At 31.9% G+C, this 15,758-nt stretch overlaps 2 protein-coding genes across 48 annotated transcripts in view; one reads left to right on the top strand and one right to left on the bottom strand.

Annotated features, from left to right (window-relative positions):
• Window positions 1-485: 485 nt before the first annotated feature.
• On the bottom strand, window positions 486-13,216 carry LOC145304551 (uncharacterized). Its single transcript, XM_080146461.1, has 15 exons — window positions 13,054-13,216; window positions 12,647-12,779; window positions 12,305-12,402; window positions 11,978-12,095; window positions 11,288-11,401; window positions 11,119-11,184; window positions 10,606-10,746; window positions 10,246-10,352; window positions 9,316-9,349; window positions 8,894-9,001; window positions 7,634-7,692; window positions 6,074-6,149; window positions 2,982-3,122; window positions 2,477-2,584; window positions 486-2,113 (listed from the first exon to the last, which is right to left on the bottom strand). Exons 1-15 carry the CDS (start codon window positions 13,143-13,145, stop codon window positions 1,949-1,951), a joined length of 1,560 nt encoding a protein of 519 aa, XP_080002587.1. The 5' UTR covers window positions 13,146-13,216; the 3' UTR covers window positions 486-1,948.
• A 1,780-nt stretch (window positions 13,217-14,996) lies between these two features.
• Window positions 14,997-15,758, top strand: part of LOC145303968 (macoilin-like) — a 30,853-nt gene continuing 30,091 nt past the window's right edge. For all 47 annotated transcript variants that reach the window (XM_080145687.1, XM_080145638.1, XM_080145644.1 and 44 more), the window contains exon 1: window positions 14,997-15,181. In XM_080145687.1, coding sequence (XP_080001813.1) covers window positions 15,140-15,181 — 42 coding nt within the window. In that variant the 5' untranslated portion in view covers window positions 14,997-15,139. The remainder of the gene's footprint in view (window positions 15,182-15,758) is intronic.

The raw sequence follows: 15,758 nt of genomic DNA on the forward strand, positions 1-15,758 counted from the left end.
TAAATATTGGAAGAACAACATTTCAAAGCAAATCTTTACCATTTATCAATATTTGATTTTAATTTATTTCAAGTCCATGAAATGTGAAGATTTTGGCATCACTGAGAATTGAATCAAAACTTTTTAAGGCTAATAAATAGATAAGAGCTGAGTTTATCTATTTTTGAGTTAAAAAAATTCCACCCATAACAATAAGGTGTATAAGTTATATTTCGATCTATAATAATATTTAACCCATATCTAATAACAATATTTAAATTAAACAATAACTAGTTAGAATTTATGTAGCCAAAAAAGAGTTTTGATTTACCTCAAAGATGCCAATATATATTTTTTTAGATTAGTATAATATTTTAGTTATCATGATTAATTATGATAAAGAATTGCATGAACCGGTTTCTGAATGGATGTAAATTAAATATGTATTTAAAAATAGCATAATAGTTATTTAGATAAATATTTCTTTTTATACAAAAGATTTGTTAAAATAAATTTTTTTTCTAATAAAAAGCCTAGTGTCTTGATTATAATTTAGATTCTTTCATTATTTAAGTGATGGATTAATGAATACCTATGAAGCTAAATTGTATTTAAAATAGGAATATATGTATCTAATATCTGTCTTGTTTGATTTGCTTGTTATTGAGTAAAAGTTATTCAATTTGAAAGTTATTTCAAGTCAATAATAACAATTGCTTAACCAGTGAGTTTTCCTATCTATTCTATATCAAATATTGAAATTCTGTTTGTTTCAATAATATGATTTTAAATTGCTATTTTTGCTTGGTGAATTGATATAGAACACGTGGATATTGAACGAGATTATGCATACCCTGATAAAATGTTTCTCCCAGGTGGCTTATATGACGTCAACTCCCCCACCCCCCCCATTATGACTTTACCCCTCTCCTCCCCTGACCATGGAGGAACGTATTGACCATTATCTTAGGATTATAGAATCCTAAATTGACGACAAAAAATCACATTTCACAATATCCACATATTCTGTTTCTGTTACTTGGTGACACTGCCATTTCCCTTTCGTCACATTCCTGTCATTTCAGTGAAGAAAAAAGATAGCTGGATTAGAAGAATATGAAGTAGAAAGATGATAAAATAGGCAAGAGAATGAGAAAGGCAGATGATGAATAAATGCAGAGGTAAATTTAGAAAGGAGAAGAGAAAAAAAGGAGTTTGCTGGATGAAATTTTGCCTCAGGAGATGAGAGTTGAAAAGAAGATAGTTCCATTAGAAGGAAATAACAAGTATAGCTTCTTAAAGAACCCGTGAAACAATGCTCTTGGTACATCTATAATACAAAGTAGAACGATGTCTGTCCGTCTGTCTGTCCGTCTGTCCGTCTGTCCGTCTGTCCGTCTGTCTGTCCGTCTGAAGCTTAAGATCTCAGTAACCACTGAACCGATTGGGCTCTACTCTTCAGGGAATATACCTACTGGTCCTGTGATGGTTTTAAGCTGTTTTCTTGGGGGGTGGGACACCCCCAACCCCCCCAAAAAATGAAAAATACCCCCCCCCAAAAAAAAAAAAAATTTTTTACTTTTATTTTTAAATCTAAAATACGAAAAATTAGGTTGATCAAACCTCTTGGGGCAAAGCCCCTAGAGGCTAGGGGCGAAGCCGCTAGTTGAAAAATATAGTAGAGGGGTATATACAAAAGTAATGAAGTTCATTTGGAAAAAATATCAAGATCTTGTTAAAAATGCGCAATTTATCGCAATTTTTATGATTATTTTTTATTAATAAACACCTTAAGAAAATACCTACTTTGTTTATAAAACTAGAAGTAGTTCATCTACCTCCATATCTTTTTAAAAAAGGAGATATAAGGACTGATTGCTAACTTGTTTTAAACCCTATCAATGGAACTATTAAATGTAACTTAAAAGGAAAGGAAAAACATTATTGAAAATTAAATAGCAATGTATATTTAGACAAGATTATTTTTCTTGAGCCAGAACTTGATGATAGCCTCTATCCGCTTGACAATAGCATTTCTGTCTGTGTAGCCCCACATGCGGAATAATGGTTCCCCAGCCACGGGCTTGCTGTTACCAATCATTGGCTCAAACTGGACTGGCATCAGTGGCCTCACCTGAAATACAAAACACTGATATTGTGGCGCAATTTTTTGGGAAGCTACTCTATTATTACATCACCCTGGCCTCGAGTTTTGGCAGGTGTTCTATATTAAGACACCCTAATGAATGTCATTCTCATATGAATGAAAAGCATGGACGAGGGAAAGCATTATATAAGTTGATTGATAGGTAAAAATAAAATCCTAACTTTAAAAAATTCCTCCTTTAACAACCTTAGGGCATTTCAGGAAAGGTTTCTCCCAACCAAAGCGTTGTGCGCTAACCACTACACTATGTGTTAGGTTATATACTATATAGCTAGCCCCGCAGTGAAAAAACATGAGCTAAGTATTTTTTTAGCTAAATAAGAACCTAACCTTGGTGTTTTGACAGCCATTGCTGACATATTGTGTGCGCAGCAGAGCATAAATATACTTGTTGATGAGGGCGGAGGTTGGCCCTGGAGGTCCTCGCAGCTCACCTCCCTAAGAAAAGTAAAAATTGAAAACAACAAAAAAGAATTAAACATAGAAAATAACTTAATTTTTTTCACATGGAAGAAATTGTAGATTAAGAGATTAAGTGACGTTTTAACAAAAAGAAGGAAGACCGAACTATGCAATGATTAATATCATTATTTTCATATTGCACAAGATTATTGTTATGTAAACTTCAGCATCTAAAATAAAAAAAAAATTCCATGTATAGACGTAAAAACTCCTAATATAACAACCGGGGAATTAAAGTCTTATCTTACTAGAAACTTTTTAAAAACTATTAAGATACGCTAAACGCCAAATTTCAATTAGTCAGACAAAGATTAGGTAAACTAGGTGGAAAAAAGGAAAAAGTTGTTTTTTTCCAAAAAAAGTTAAAACTTACATGGTGCAAATCCTTCATTAGCTCAGGGCTAAGGATGGGCATGACGAAGTCAATCTCGTCCAGCCACTTGACAATACACCCCTCGGGGTTCTGGATTAGGGCGTTCCAGAGGTCAAACTCGTTCAGGCGAATTATGTCAACCTAGAAAATAAGTTTTATCTTAATTCTGTTCTGTATCACAAATACTCCATTAGATGGTTTTGTTTAAAACTGTCCGTTCGCCAGTCGTTTGCGATAATCAATAAGTCGCCTAATTGTTCAAGTAAATCATTTCTAAATTAAGGCATTTATTTTCGATTTCAACCTTGCATATCAATTCCTGTAGAAATAAAGAATAATCTTTAATGCGTTGCAACTCTCAGTGTGGCCACAACCAAAAAAATACTGATACTGAAAAAAAAAAAGGAAATACTGAAAATACTGAAACCTAAAATAAGAAAAAATACTGAAAATACTGAAGAAAAAAAGGAAATACTGAAAATACTGAATCCTAAAATAAGAAAAAATACTGAAATACTGAACAAAAAAATACAAATACTGAATAAGTATTTTTTTTATATGATTCCTCATTTCAAAATTTCATATATCATACCTTTATAATTTGGGGGATATTTTAAAGACCTTTTAATTTTGCCTCTTAGATTTTCTAGCACCAATTAAGCATAGGCTTTATCTTTGGACTTAGAGGATAGGTTATTAGAGATAAAATCATCCTTATATAATGAATTTATGTTAGAGGTGAGTTTATAAAACAAAATAAGCTTCTTTTAATATATTATTTACATATTTAAAGAAAAAATTACAATCGGCCTCCAGGTTCAGGTGCTGCAGGCCTCCAGGTGGCCTCTGGACAGGTAAAAATTTAAATTTCTTATTTGAAGAGTTAGAGGTGAGTTTATAAAACAAAATAAGCTTCTTTTAATATATTATTTACATATTTAAAGAAAAAAATTACAATCGGCCTCCAGGTTCAGGTGCTGCAGGCCTCCAGGTGGCCTCTGGACAGGTAAAAATTAAAATTTCTTATTTGAAGAGTTAGAGGTGAGTTTATTAAACAAAATAAGCTTCTTTTAATATATTATTTACATATTTAAAGAAAAAATTACAATCGGCCTACAGGTTCAGGTGCTGCAGGCCTCCAGGTGGCCTCTGGACAGGTAAAAATTAAAATTTCTTATTTGAAGAGTTAGAGGTGAGTTTTTAAAACAAAATAAGCTTCTTTTAATACATTATTTACATATTTAAAGAAAAAATTATAATCGGCCTCCAAGTTCAGGTGCTGCAGGCCTCCAGGTGGACTCTGGACAGGTAAAAATTCTAAATTTCTTGTTTGAAGATCTAGAGTTGAGTTTATAAAACAATATAAGCGTTTTTTTAGATGTTATTTGCATATTAAAAGAAAAAATTACCATCAGCCTTCAGGTTCAGGTGCTGCAGGCCTCCAGGTGGCCTCTGGACAGGTAACAAAAATAAAAATTTCTTATTTTAACAGTCAGAGGTACGTTTATAAAACAACATAAGCTTCTTTTTAATATATTATTTAAATATTTAAAGAAAAAATTACAATCGGCCTCCAGGTTAAGGTGCTGCAGGCCTCCAGGTGGCCTCTGAAGAAAAAATTACAATCGGCCTCCAGGTGGCCTCTAGACAGGTAAAAATTTTAATTTTTTACCTGTCCCGAGACCACCTGAAGGCCTTCAGTACCTGAACCTGGATGATGATGGTAATTTTTTCTTCAATTATGCAAATAACATCTCAAAATACGCTTATATTGTTTTATAAACTTACCTCTAGCTCTTCAAATAAGAAATTTATATTTTTTACCTGTACAGAGGCCACCTGGAGACCTGCAGCACCTGAACCTGGAAGCCGATGGTAATTACTTCTTCAAATGTGTAAATAACATCTAAAAATACGCTTATATTGTTTTATAAACTTACCTCTAGCTCTTCAAATAAGAAATTTATACTTTTTACCTGTCTAAAGGCCACCTGGAGGCCTGCAGCACCTGAACCTGGAGGCCGATTGTAATTTTTTCTTTAAATATGTAAATAATATATTAAAAGAAGCTTATTTTGTTTTATAAACTCACCTCTAACTCTTCAAATAAGAAATTTTAATTTTTTACCTGTCCAGAGGCCACCTGGACAGCACCTGAACCTGGAGGCAGCACCTGAACCTGGAGGCCGATTGTAATTTTTTCTTTAAATATGTAAATAATATATTAAAAGAAGCTTATTTTGTTTTATAAACTCACCTCTAACTCTTCAAATAAGAAATTTTTATTTTTTTTACCTGTCCAGAAACCACCTGGAGGCCTGGAGCTCCGGAACCTGGAGGCCTATCCAAAAAATCTTAAAACTTGGGAAAATTCATTATATAAGGATGATTTTATCTCTAATAACCTATCCTCTAAGTCCAAAGATAAAGCCTATGCTTCCTGTTTACGCAAATGTGTCAAAACTTCCCCCCCCCTTATTATTATGCTAATTATGGTTGTTGTCTAATTAAATTAGTACCTATTCTATTATTACCATAAAAAAAGCAAAATTAATGTACAAAGTTATAGGGTAATTCAAAGGAAAGTAAAGTGAGGCGCGAAGCGCCGAAAAAAATCTGACATCAACTACTTAAATAAACATCTTATTTATGCAAATTTTTTTGGAATTTAAGAAATAATGAAAATACTGAATCATGAAAATTTCCAAAAACTGAAAAATACTGAAGAAAATTTTCAAATACTGAATATTCAGTATTTACTGAAAATACTGAAGCCCCAATTTCCAAATACTGAAGAATACTGAATAATTTCAGTATACTGAAGAATATGGCCACGCTGAACTCTATAATCATTACCAGAAAGTTCTTACGTCTGTTTTAAAAATGTTGTTTTTAAAACTTTTCTTATATCAATTTTAAATGTTAGTAACGTCCTAATAACTTCTTAAAATGATTCCAATGACAATTGGGAATGCAAAACTAACAATAACAATTGTTTCAGGTGTCACTATATATTTATTTGTTAAGTTTGTTATATATGACCCTATGTCTGCATTTGCAGGGCTAGGTCAACAGAATAAATAAATGGTCACCTGAATGTTTGGGTTTTCTGAGTAGGTATAGTTGTCGACAAAGTTGACTATTTGTTGTGCAAACTCAACACCGTCCCTGGTAATCAATGCATCTTTACTTTGGTTATTAAAGATTTTAGCCTTTTTGAGAAAATCTACTCTGTCTATTTTAATTTGGAAGGATAACAACAAAATAAACAGTCTATAGGGAATATTTTTTTCCCTTACATTATAAAACTAGAAAGGAGGGGATGGGGGGAGATAAGATAGAACCCTCCTTGGAAAGAAATCCTAAAGGCTAAAAGCCTAGGAATTAAGGAAAAATATAATAGATGTAAACTTGTTTACAGCCCCAATGATAAGTAACAAAATTACACAAACTTTTGATAAAAATCATTACTAAAAGTTTGGACACTACTAGTTTGGAACCAACCAATCAAAATTAAATTAAAGTATCCAAAGAATTTGAACCACTTATTAATAAAACGTGGTTATAAAACTTTGGGTACCAGTGTAATTTACAATCCAATGTTCCCTACCTCCCTGCTAAAGCCTAATACACAGCAGTGAGATGGCGTTGGGCTGTGTGTTAACTAGTCTCCAAAGTTATATAATAACCTTTTTTTTTGCTTGGTTTACATTACAACTTTGAAGACTTTTATTGAAATTTGATTGGTTGGTTCATGAAATTGAGTGTCCAAACGTTTCAACTACTTATAGTTAATCTACATAAGAGGTAATTTTGTTGATCATTATTGAGGATGAACATCTATATATCGGCAATTTTCTTATCCCTTTAGATCCCTGAGTATAACATATAATAGTAGATTAAAGTTTGGTTAAACTGTGTGTATAAAGTTACACAACCAAGCTGAATATAACTTTGATATATAAATGAATTGTTTGCAATTTTATTGCAATTTGTTGGTGGATTTGCATTGTTTGCACTGCAGCTACTCTTTAACTAAGGTATATTTTCAAACTGCCCCTATAAATACAAAAAATGTAAATAAGACAGTTATGAAGTCTCTTAGATAGCATTGATAAAATTACTGTGGTACCCAAAGTCTTAAAGTCTTATAAAATATTCCATTGCTTGGCATGAAAACTGAGCACTTTTATTAAGGTTCTATGAACCTTCCGAGTCCAGACATTTCAACCAATAATTTACCATAAATAAGGGATAACTTTGTTTTCATCACTAGGTATCTTAATCATTTATCGTCGATTGTCTTATCCCTTAAGATCCCTGTCAATTCAGTACAACTGTTGGAAATAATCATTCTTGTTTATTGGTTAGTTTAAGCCACAAAATAGAAGGAAAGATATATTTGAATCAAGGATCTAAAGGGATAAGACAATGGCCGATAAATTGATGTACATTCGCAATGATGATACATCCTGTAGATTACGTTAAAACGTTTGGCACTTCATGAACCAACCAATTACAATTCAATAAAATAAAAAAAGTTGTTTAGCCTACGATTAAAAAAAATATCATAAAAATTTGGGGACTAGTGTAATGAAGAGCCCAATGTGCCCTCCCTCCCTGTATTTGAATGAAGTTTAATGCATTAATGCCTTGAGAAAACAATGAGGATTCTGACAGTTAAATCCCTTTCTGGAATTCCGTTGCTCACCTTAACAAATATAAATTTATTTATTTGAAAATCATTTGATACAAAACAAGGACAGTTTTTGTGTAATTAGCGCATTTTAAAGACCTGATTTTCCTGCAAAAAAAGAGCCCACAGATTATAGAGGTATACAGATCCAAAGGCTGGACGAGGGTAAAGTGGTGTTCAACCCCCCCTCCCCCCTTCAAACGTTGAAATCCCTCATTTTAACTCCCTTAAACTTTTAAAGAAATGCATTAAATTACCCCTTCAATCCTTTACAAGCTCATTTTACCCCACTCAAAAAAAGCTTGAACGTCTTTTAATTTAAATAAAAACTTTTGAACAACAGACGACAAAGTAAGTTTCTGGAATAGCTTTTTACAAATATCTAGTCTAATAAATAATAAGAAAAACAGATATAGAAAGGTCCTTTTTAAAAATTGAGACTCTTAAAAATATGTTCAATGCATAAAATTTATGGGAAATATTTAATATGAAGGAGAAAATAAATCTGCAACTTGAAATCAATGAAATGATTAGATTTCTGTACATTCATTGTGTCAATGTAAAAAAGAAAGTTGGTTAATGTGCAACGTTTTGTAACCAACCTAAAACACAAAATCAAACAAAATTTGGACGGAGATTCCGATTTTTGTAGCAGCTTTAGCTTCATAGCCGTTTCCTAACAATTCCACATTATACACCATTAAAGCAGCTGTAATGCTAAATTTCAGTGCTTTAGCTCAATTATAGTCGATTTTCTTTGGTTTTTTTTTATTTGGTTACAAAAGGTGTTGCATCATCCCCCCTTTTCCATTTTGTTTCTTCTAATAACATGCACTAATATTGATATAAAAACTATGGGAAAATCCATTTGCCAAGTCTTTTAATTTATGTCATTTCATGCTAAAATTAAACAAATAAAGCGCCTAGGACTAAAGTAACCCACCCTTAATATTAAAATTTAATAAGACAAAAATGTTCCACATTTAGTAAAGATTAAATATAAAAGCTAAATGTTTTTAAGTCGTTTTCACTATATTTCTTTGAAGAAATACAACCAAAAAATTTCTTGCTACTTTTTGGGGGGTTAAGTAGATTTATGCAGTTAGGAATAGTTTATCCATATGTATTTATTATATTTATTTTAATTTAATTGGGGGAGGGGGGAATACTTGTTCTCTAGGCAACTGAAAAAGGATGGTGCTGCAGTATAATTAACCTTTCCCCAATGATTTCTGTAATGTTGTTTAAACCGGCCGTAGCAGCCGCCCGAACTGGGCGGTGGAATCTTCTCAGGCGGCAAAAGCGCCTTCTCAAAGTGTTCATACTAAAGAAAAAGGCGAAAATTAAGGGACACTCAAAGATTTTATTTTTTACATCAGACTTTCTATCAAATCAAACTAAACATAATTAAGATACCTAATGTTTACTTACATGACTAAAACCTATTACCAAAAATTTGATATAAAAGCTAAAAATCAAATATACAAACACTTTTTCTCACTAGTCTATACAATTTAAAAATTTCTAAGTAACTTTTTAAAAAGCTTTAGTGAAAGCAACTGAACTAAATCTTAAAGTGTCCCCTGAATGTAACAAAATTCTATTTAGTTATTTTTCTAAAAATATTGTAAAGGTTACCTTTATCTTACTCTCCCCATTGTATTTTGTCTCCCTGATACCATAGAATAATTAGTATATAGAATAGATATGTATATATGTGATCAGAGTTGTGGATCCGGATCCGCATGTTTTTGAGTCCAAGGATCCGGATCCGCAAAAAAATGCGGATCCGGATCCTGGGGTATAAATTTATGGAAAAATCTACCTAAATTTATATAAAATAGTCACTTACAAAGACATTCTCGTGATGAGAGCCAATCTTTAAGGTTTAGGTTCAGACTTAAAAATTAAAAGTATTTTTGACTTCGAGATTAAGGAATAAATATTTTTTGAAGAATTTTGTGATTTTATTTTTATTGTCAAGGATCCGGAGTCGGATCCGGATCCGCACTGACCAAATTTTGAGGATCCGGATCCGCAACACTGTATGTGATCATAGAAATACTTTTGTGTCGATTAGGTTTATCTACTGATTTTGGTCCAGAGTTCGGTCAAGAATCTAAATAAAATGTGATCCTATTTTTTGGCGCATGAAACATGGGCGTTATCCTCTTAGAAAATTTGTTTTAAATTTTGAAAATTTGAAAAGGGGGCCGAGCGCTGCGGCTAGACAGGCTAGAGAGCCGTGCGCTGCGGCCAGAGTTCTTAGTTGTTCGCTGTTGGGGGGAGGGGGGGGGAGCCGGTGGGTACTCAAATTTTCAAAATTGAAAAAAAAATTTCTAAGAGGATATTACCGTAACATGATTTTAGAAAAATAAAATGTAAACGAATCCGTTAGATTGAGGAAAGGAAATAAATAGGTTCGAGTCTTTGGCCAATGTACTGCTGCAATATCAAATGCATGACGCCATGACCAAAATAGGTGTTCTGGTGAATTACAAGAACACCATGGAATATAAGGTTAAAGAAAGGTTTATTTTTCTATTACATTACTATTTTATTCTTTGCCTAAGATTTGTGAGAGTTTTGTCGTTCTTGGGCATGGATGGGAGGTTGCCCTCGTACACGTAGGGGGAGCTGTAGCCGGAATCCTGGACCCGCAGGCCTGTTCCCTCCTAAAAATCGTTAAATATTGCTAGGATAGTTCCTTCTTATTGCCAGAAGAGCAATGATTACTCTATTTTGAAAGGAAACGTATTAAAATCAGAAAAGTTTTACCAGATATGAAAATAACAGCCCTAAAGAATCTTTATTAATAGAGTACCATACAGTAAAATTGAATATTTAGAAGTTGATATCATTTTTAATAAGCGGAAAAGTTGGAAGGAAATTTTTTATATTCGTTGCCTTTTCCCTGTCTCCTTTTACCTGTGGTTCTCCACCACACTCCAGGGTCATGTGGTTTAATAGGATATCATTCTTCCCATGGGTAAGGTTCTTCTGGCTTAGGTATCTCTTGAACCCTTGGCTGTAGGTCTGATACTTCACCAGAGGGTCTTCATAACCAGCCTTAGATGATTATGTGAGTGTTAAAAAGACAATTTGTAGTTAAGAGAGAATATTAAGTATTTATCAATAATAAATATAGCTTCTCTAGTAAGCAAAAAGTAAGGATTGAAAGATTTAAAATTTATCATAAAAGGTGAGACCAAAAGCAGAGACTCCTTAAACAGGTTATTGTGGAAAACTGAACTGGTTTTGTTGCTGATTCTTGTTATAAGAAGTAAAACAACCATAAACGTGTTTCAATGATAAAAAAAAATTTAATTAAAAAAGATGAACTTTGTTTGACTTGTTAAAACATTTCAAGACAATTTATATGTATCTTCCCTTTAACAAATAGATATACCTATATTTACATTATTATAACTTAAAATTTACCTTATTGAAAGAATCTTGTAGAGTTCTCATGATGGAATAGATGTAACTGTTGTTTGATGGTAGATCCTAAAAAGAAAATATTTTATCAATAGGACAATCACAACATTAAATTTAGTTTAACGTAAATTTAAGATTTTTTTGATTCATACAAATAATCAAAAATTGCTACCTGATTTAGATTAGCTTTATGATAGGCGCCATAAACATCAAGAAATTCCTCAACCATGTCGGAAATTTCGTGGATTATTCTGTATTGTTCTTGACGTTTTAGTGCACTAATAACCTTTAATGAAATTTGAAAGATAATATATGAATGAATAGAAAAGTTTAACAAACTTTACAATAACTAGACAAAAACACAATAGGTAAATAAAATAAGGTTTTTATGTTTAGATTTTTTTTTTGAAAACTAAGGTAAAAGAAAACTCCTCATAGATTGAGCTAAAAATAAATTTTAGTATATGCATTTAGATACATTCTAGAAAGCTGAAAATTCATTTGGGGTTTTTAATTTTTATAATTTTAGTTAGAAATTTTGCCATGTGTAAATTTTCTACTTGTTCAATGAATATGATGAAATATGGAGAGAAAAATAAAAACAAATTAGTGAAAAATGAGTCCTAAAAGTTTAATTTTCTATTGACTGTTAATAGAAAGCTACAAATGAATAATGATAATTATAACATTACTAACTAAATATTTTTTTCTCCACAGGATCTCTAAAATGTTCTCTTCTTCATAAATATGTTGAGTTTTTTTTTCACTAACAATTTTTTAATTTTTGATATCATAATTCCAAGGTTCTGTAGGTTGTTTTACTTTATTTCGTCATGTTATATCACAGAAATTAAAGTGTTACCTCTCCCAAAGTACCACCATCGTTCATGTATATCTCTAGAATAGCCCTGGTAAAACTCTGTTCTGGTCTGATACAAACTTTAACCCACTCTGTCTTCATACTGTCAATATTCAACTCCCTTCGAAAAAAAATACACTTTAGCTAATAGAACAGAAGACTACCTATAATATACGAAATTTATTGAGCCATCAACTTTTAAAAAGATTGTGAAATATTTAGGAGAAACAGTTATTTTTAGGTGGTAAAAGAGTTGGAGGCAAAATTAAAAAGTAAAACAATTTATAGACATTTTGTCAGTTAGACAAATAGCTATTCTTCAAATCCTACCTGGCGATATCATACCACTGTGGGAAGAGTCCAAGGTCGACATATTGTTGGTTAACATCCACCCACATGCACAGGGAAGAAAAAAGTTCTCCACCCTCCTAAATATATTGTTTCATTACAATATGTTGATCAAAAAATTATTAAAATCTACAGCACAAATTTGAGTTTTACAGCATTTCGAAGTTTAAAGATTAAGTACTTCTCCTGAAAAAAGCATTAAACCTGCTCAGAACTCCAAAAAAGCTTCCATGAAAAGCCAAAAGGTCCAGTCATAAATCATTACAAAATTTTGTATAATATTAACAACGAACGCCTACAGCTTCATTGAGACAAATAAATAACCTTGCAGCAGCCAAGGTGGGAAAGAGGAATGTGTTGGGATTTTTGTGCCAGTTCATCGAATTTGAGCAGCCACAGATCTTGTTCCTCTAGCACTGGTTCAATTTCTGCCTCTACGTGGATTATTTTCGTTTTCTCCTGTACATTTAGTAAGTTTACATATCAATGTTTAAGTATCAAACTTTTTAAATGAAATTATTAATAAAGGGTTGCAATAAATGTACCTAGTCAGATTTTGAAATTTAAAGAAACAAGTCGATTGAAATCATTATTTAATAAAAAGAGAAAGCATTCAGATAAAATTTAGTTTTAATGAGGGGGGGATTACACATTTCTTTCCCGTGTAATATTTTTTTCATTCTAAAAGTTTGTTTATTTTCTAGACAATTTTTAATGATAGTTGTAAACATTCCTCTACAACTCGTTCAGTTGAAGCAATGAGGCTGTTGATATTTGCCAGTTGTTCATTGCGAGGTGGCCTCTCCACGCGTACCATAGGCATCTTGGGGCCAAATATTTAGCACTTTCTTCTTATTCTTTACTACTATTATCTGAAAAATCTATTTTTTAACTATTTTACAAATAACTTCTCGCAAAAAAAACGGACAAAATATTTTAATATATTAGCCTAAAATCATCTGGCCAAAAACTTATATTTAGAAAAAAAATATCTTAAAACCATCTGAGGACCCAAATCAAGCTTCCCTGTAAAATAGAGACCCTATTTTAGTTCAGTAGTTATCGAGACAATGACGGACAATCAACTATACTTCATAAGTTTATATAATATGACATGAAAAGTTTTAAAAACTGAGTTTTCTCAAAAAAAATATCATGTCTATTTTTATCTTTCCAAGAAAAAAAACTGTGAATTATGTAAGGTACTTTCATTGAGTTTAAAATACCTTTTTTCTTAAAAAACTATAATATAACAAACGAAAATATGTTTTTATTTGAATAATTATTAAATAAACGAAATAAAAATTGGTTCGTTTGTCACAAAAACGGCTGCACTGTCAGGAAAAAGATCTCAAGTGTCTTTGTTTGTTTTTTTGGTCTGTTTTCCTCAATGCGCATGCAAATAAAAAATGCCGCGCACCAAGTTCTAAAGGCCTGAAAAAAATTGCCCTTTTCATATAAGGTTGTTACTAAGGTAATTATAACATTTTTTTTCAAGAATAATTCTTATCAATGCGATACAACGATTACTTCAATTTAAAAATTTAAAAAAGATATTTTTCAAATACAATACATGACGACTTTTATACGTATGACATTTCACGTATAATTACATTTACTTTTTTTACTGTGTCCAAATTTAGTAGGACATAAATTGAAATACAATTTAATATTTGTGATTAAGATTATGAATTGTAGTATTCATACCTTGTATTATGATGAAACCCTTTAATGTTTTTTTTATTAAAATTGTTTTGTTTAGATCCAAAATGTCCTTTTGAATGAGAAATTGGTTAGAAAATCACAAAACCTTCTGAAAGTTTGGACTAATAATGCCAAGTCACAATTACCCCCTAAAATTAATCGCCACCTTTTTCTGGGGAGAGATCTAGAGGGCCAGGAAAATAAACTAACCACCACCAAAATGGTTGTTATGCTTCATTTTGAGTTTGCAACTATTCAGACCAGCAATTTCTGAGATGCTCAGCATCAGACAATACAATGCCCGGTACATCTTTGTATTTAAGGAGAAAAATATTTTTTTATAAACTAGAATAATTTTTATTTAATAGGTAAAAGCCTAATACTTTGCTAAAGGAAAATTCCCTAGGAGAAAATATGTCAATTGGGGAATATCCTTTTTTCTCTTGAGATCGTCTTTATTTATTATTGTGGTTTCCCCCCATCCACCCCTCGTTCTCCACGTTACTCCTCCACTCACCTATTAATTACAATTACCCCCACCTGTCCACTTCCCTTTCGAGGTAAACTTTCTAAAGATCGATATTTTTCCCCATCTCCTTTTCATTACCACCCCCTTTCTACTCCTTAACCCTTTCCCTATTTTCCTCCTCCCTCCCGTATTCTCTTGAAAAAGCAACTAGCGTCATCTTACGGCTGCTCTCCTTAACTATATAAACAACATTCGATAATATAGACAGAAAAATATTGCCAAACCGTGATTTTAATATAAACCATTTTCTAATTTTGCATTGAAAGAATAAAATTTTAACCTTAAAATAACTAAAATGCACTAATAAAAGGGAAAAATTGTGTCCCAAATTTCATTTTTGTAGTATTTTTTGAAAAAATATGCCATTTTGTAAAAAAGTTATTCAATTAAAGTTTGGCAACCTGTTTTCTGGTGCTATATTAAAGAGCACACACACACACACATATACAGAAAATTGAGACAGAAAAGAAGAGAGAGAAAGAGAGTAAAAATACAAGAGAGTTTAATAAAGGACCACGGAATAATAATTTAAAAGTGATCAAATTTGGTGAAATTTGAATGAATGGGTGAGTTTTCTTGATGAAATGAAAACTAGCTGCCTCAACCCGCCATTATTCGATCCCTTAAGGAAAATAACACATTTAAAATCATTAAAAACAATGAAAATTATATCTAAATAAGCGAATATCTTTTTCAGCATAACTGACAGACTGACGGACTAAAACAGTTGTATAGTAGATGCTCATTGATAAAAAGAAATTCTACAAGAAACTTTCAACTGTCTAACTTGAATATAGCAACAGAGAAAACCAAGTTCCCTTCGAAACGTATTGACTGACGTATATTTCCATTTAAATATGGAATAGCTTCGCTGCTAATAAAGTGACAATGATAATATAAAAGTTTTTACAAGTTGAAATTAAGCATGCAATGAATTTTTGAGAAATACATATTTAAATAAAAAGACATTTGAGCGTTTCTCGAAAATGTGAAAAAACGTGCGATTATTAGCCATGACCGCGTAAAAATAGAGAATTTTGCCTATAAAGTCATCTAGCTGTATGGATTAAGAGTAAAAGGGCATTCGACGCGACGCGGCCCCCCATATACTTTGTACCTTGGTGTCAGTCAGGTAAAGTCCGGTAACTTTGAAGATTCCTGATACGACCTGACGTTCCATTAATTTACCTCAATCAAGGTAGA

Source organism: Acartia tonsa, chromosome 13 (assembly GCF_053477335.1).
Source record: "Acartia tonsa isolate MP-2025a chromosome 13, ASM5347733v1, whole genome shotgun sequence".
Taxonomy (NCBI): domain Eukaryota; kingdom Metazoa; phylum Arthropoda; class Copepoda; order Calanoida; family Acartiidae; genus Acartia; species Acartia tonsa.